Below are 3,184 nucleotides of genomic sequence, written 5' to 3' on the forward strand. Positions count from 1 at the left end.
TTTCCTAAGGATGGGTAATGGTGTAGGGAGGGAAGATTCTGGGATGATCATCCTGGAGAAGTTGGACGTAGTTTGCCTCTATATAACAAAGGGTAGGTGTGGTCTGCCTCCACAGATAGCAAGAAGGTCACCATCCAACTTTCTAGGTGGAATACGGGTGTTCGATTTTTGTCTCCTCCGTTGAGGAGACACCCTTGTGTGATTAACACCCCTGGTTCTCTAGTGCTTCTCTGTGAGCACAAGGACCTCTGTGTCCCCAACAAGAGGAAGTCAGAGGTCTGGCTACAGAGTGGCCCAGTTTATCTGAGGGACAGAGAGGCGGATATTAAGGCAAAGGGGGCTGGGCCAACAGGTTTTGCTTCTGTACTGATATATTAACTTGCTGAGGCCAGGAGGAAGGCACATGGTCACTTATTACTAAATGTCAAGGCCAAGGAGATAGGTATTGTCTGGTCAGTTACATAACCTGTGAGCATATAAAGAGAGCCTTGACCCACGACTTCGCTTTCCCACAAGCTCTGCCATCCGGTTACTGCTCCCTCTCAGGATGAAGGTCAATGTGGTGAGTACCTTAGGACCTGAACGGGAATGGCTTCCCCAACCCCTTGCCATGGGCTCAATGGAAGAGGCAGTGGCAGTGCCACCCTTTTCACCTGGTTCTTGTTAGGCCGGCCCTCAAGGTCCAAGAGCGAATTCTTTCCTGTTGTGGTCCAGTCCTGGTAAAGGCTAGAAGCTCCCCCACCCCCAACTCCTTGTTGAGTCAGGCAACCTCCTAAAATTACCTTCTAAATGCAAGGAGATCAAGCTGGTAGGGGCTGCTGGCTCTGGTTGGCTGGTGCATGGTTAAGCTGACATGTGAATGGGATGAGGCGCTTTAGTGTTTAGTCCCCTGGGGATGCAATTTCCTCACTTCCTGTGGACCTGGCTGGTGGTGAAAGGGGTCAAACTCCTATTTAACCAGGGCCCAGACCCTTCCCTGGTCTATCGACCTGATCTGGACCCAGAGATGGCCAAAAGCAAGGACAGCTTCCGAAACTACACTGTGAGTGACTCCCTGGCTCCCCCTTCTTGCCTTCTCTGCCTTCTCAAGTCTCTGGTTCAGCCCCGTGGAGAGCAGCCCTTCCTCTTCCCGAAGCTCTAAGGGGGCTTTTTTTGGAAGCCCCATTTCACTTCGTATCTGTGGGTTATGGCCCATAGCAGGGGAGGCTGTGGCCTCCAGTGTGCTGGGCCAGTCTGGCACACAGCCTGCGCTGACTGTCTGGTTTTCAGTCAGGCCCGCTGCTGGATCGAGTCTTTACCACGTACAAGCTCATGCACACTCACCAGACGGTGGACTTCGTCAACAGGAAGGTAAAAGTTTCTTGCTCCTAACGCTGACGTTGAGGGTGGGAGCCTCCTCGCCTTGGACCCACAGAATGACGCTGCTCTGTAGCCTTCTCTGGGGGACATGGAGAATAGCTCACTTCTCCCTTCTCCCCAGCGCATCCAGTATGGAAGCTTCTCTTACAAGAAGATGACCATCATGGAGGCTGTGGACATGCTGGATGATCTGGTGGACGAATCTGACCCGGACGTAGATTTCCCCAACTCCTTTCATGCATTCCAGACCGCGGAGGGCATCCGGAAAGCTCACCCAGATAAGGGTGTGGCCCCTACAGCTGTAGGGGGGCGTGAAGGGGGGTTTGCTACCATCGCCTTAGGAAAACCGGAGAGACCTGGTCTTCTCCCACAGGCTCCACCTTGAGGGTAGCAGACCCCTGGGCTCCTTGCTTTCAGCGCAGAGCCTGCTCTGCCTTCCTTTATCCCTTCGGCTTCCAGGTCAAATGTCTCTTTTCTAACAGACTGGTTCCACCTGGTCGGACTTCTGCACGATCTGGGGAAAATCCTGGCTCTGTGGGGGGAACCTCAGGTAAAGGGCAGGTGTGGGGAGTGGGGCAGCTTCAGCACTGGGCTTGGGGCACGATGCGTGGAGGAGACCTCACCCGCAGCTGCCTGTGCCTTCCCAGTGGGCTGTTGTTGGAGACACTTTTCCAGTGGGTTGCCGTCCCCAGGCCTCTGTGGTGTTCTGTGACTCTACTTTCCAGGACAATCCTGACCTCCAGGACCCTCGATACAAGTACGTTGAAATAGTGCCTCACTTTACCTCAATACAGGATCCCAGCTGGTCTTCTCTCTTCTCCCTATACCCCTCCCCCCCAGTTCCTCCCAGGCTCATCTCTTGATCATTGCAGCACAGAATTTGGCACGTACCAGCCCCACTGTGGTCTTGAGAACGTCCTTATGTCCTGGGGCCACGATGGTGAGGAAGCTAGAGACAGGCACGGGGACGGTGCAGGGAAGGTGGCAAGGGCTGCCCGTCTGGGCACCTGGCTATAACGACGCCCTCTCCTGTAGAGTACCTATACCAGATGATGAAGTTCAACAAGTTCTCCCTGCCTTCAGAGGTAGGTGGAGGGAGGGGCCCAATCAGGAGCCGCGTCCAGTCCAGCTAGCTGAGAGCCCTGCGTGTGGCTTCCCCAGGCCTTCTACATGATCCGATTCCACTCCTTCTATCCGTGGCACACCGGCGGTGACTACCGGCAGCTGTGCAGCCAGCAAGACCTGGATATGCTGCCCTGGGTGCAGGAGTTCAAGTCTGTAGTTCCTCCAGGGTGCGGGCAGTGGAGGGGACTTGGGCTTGAAGACAGAGCTTTCCTGATGCTCACTTGTCCCTCCCTTTGTCTGCAGCAAGTTTGACCTCTACACCAAGTGCCCTGACCTACCGGATGTGGAGAGCCTGCGGCCCTACTATCAGGGGCTGATTGACAAGTACTGCCCGGGCATCCTGAGCTGGTGAATGGTTTCCAATACCCTTCCACTACTGAGCCAGCACACCTAGGCTGGACAACTTCTGGAGCTATAATAGCCTACTCCAGCTTTGCTCAGGGCCCCATACACCTGTCCACAGGCCCCACCCATCACAGTTGAGGTCACTTTCACTGGGTAGCAATAAAAAATGAAAGAGATTATGAAGCTGACTCATCACTGGGGCCCAGGCATGTTGTGGTAGAAGGGGCGGCTCCAGCACAGGAATGAAGTACCACGAACATGCTGCTTATCCTCCTTGTTCCTTGTTAGAGTCACACATACACACACACACACACACACACACACACACACACACACACACACAGAGAGAGAGATA

The 3,184-nt window shown here is 54.4% G+C and overlaps 1 protein-coding gene across 2 annotated transcripts; it reads left to right on the plus strand.

Moving 5' to 3' along the window:
• The first annotated feature begins 511 nt into the window (after nt 1-511).
• On the plus strand, nt 512-3,006 carry Miox (myo-inositol oxygenase). 2 transcript variants are annotated; one of them, XM_031358437.1, is made up of 10 exons: nt 512-562; nt 962-1,042; nt 1,270-1,350; nt 1,481-1,643; nt 1,842-1,909; nt 2,007-2,116; nt 2,232-2,299; nt 2,395-2,444; nt 2,521-2,633; nt 2,728-3,006. In XM_031358437.1, the coding sequence occupies exons 1-10, from the start codon at nt 548-550 to the stop codon at nt 2,834-2,836; spliced, it is 858 nt and encodes a 285-aa protein (XP_031214297.1). In that variant the 5' UTR covers nt 512-547; the 3' UTR covers nt 2,837-3,006. The 2 variants fall into 2 exon arrangements, with proteins under 2 accessions (XP_031214297.1, XP_031214304.1); XM_031358444.1 differs by having other exon boundaries at nt 541-562; nt 2,521-2,619; nt 2,728-2,836.
• The last annotated feature ends 178 nt before the right edge of the window (nt 3,007-3,184 follow it).

This window comes from Mastomys coucha, unplaced genomic scaffold (genome assembly GCF_008632895.1).
Source record: "Mastomys coucha isolate ucsf_1 unplaced genomic scaffold, UCSF_Mcou_1 pScaffold11, whole genome shotgun sequence".
In the NCBI taxonomy this organism is placed as follows: domain Eukaryota; kingdom Metazoa; phylum Chordata; class Mammalia; order Rodentia; family Muridae; genus Mastomys; species Mastomys coucha.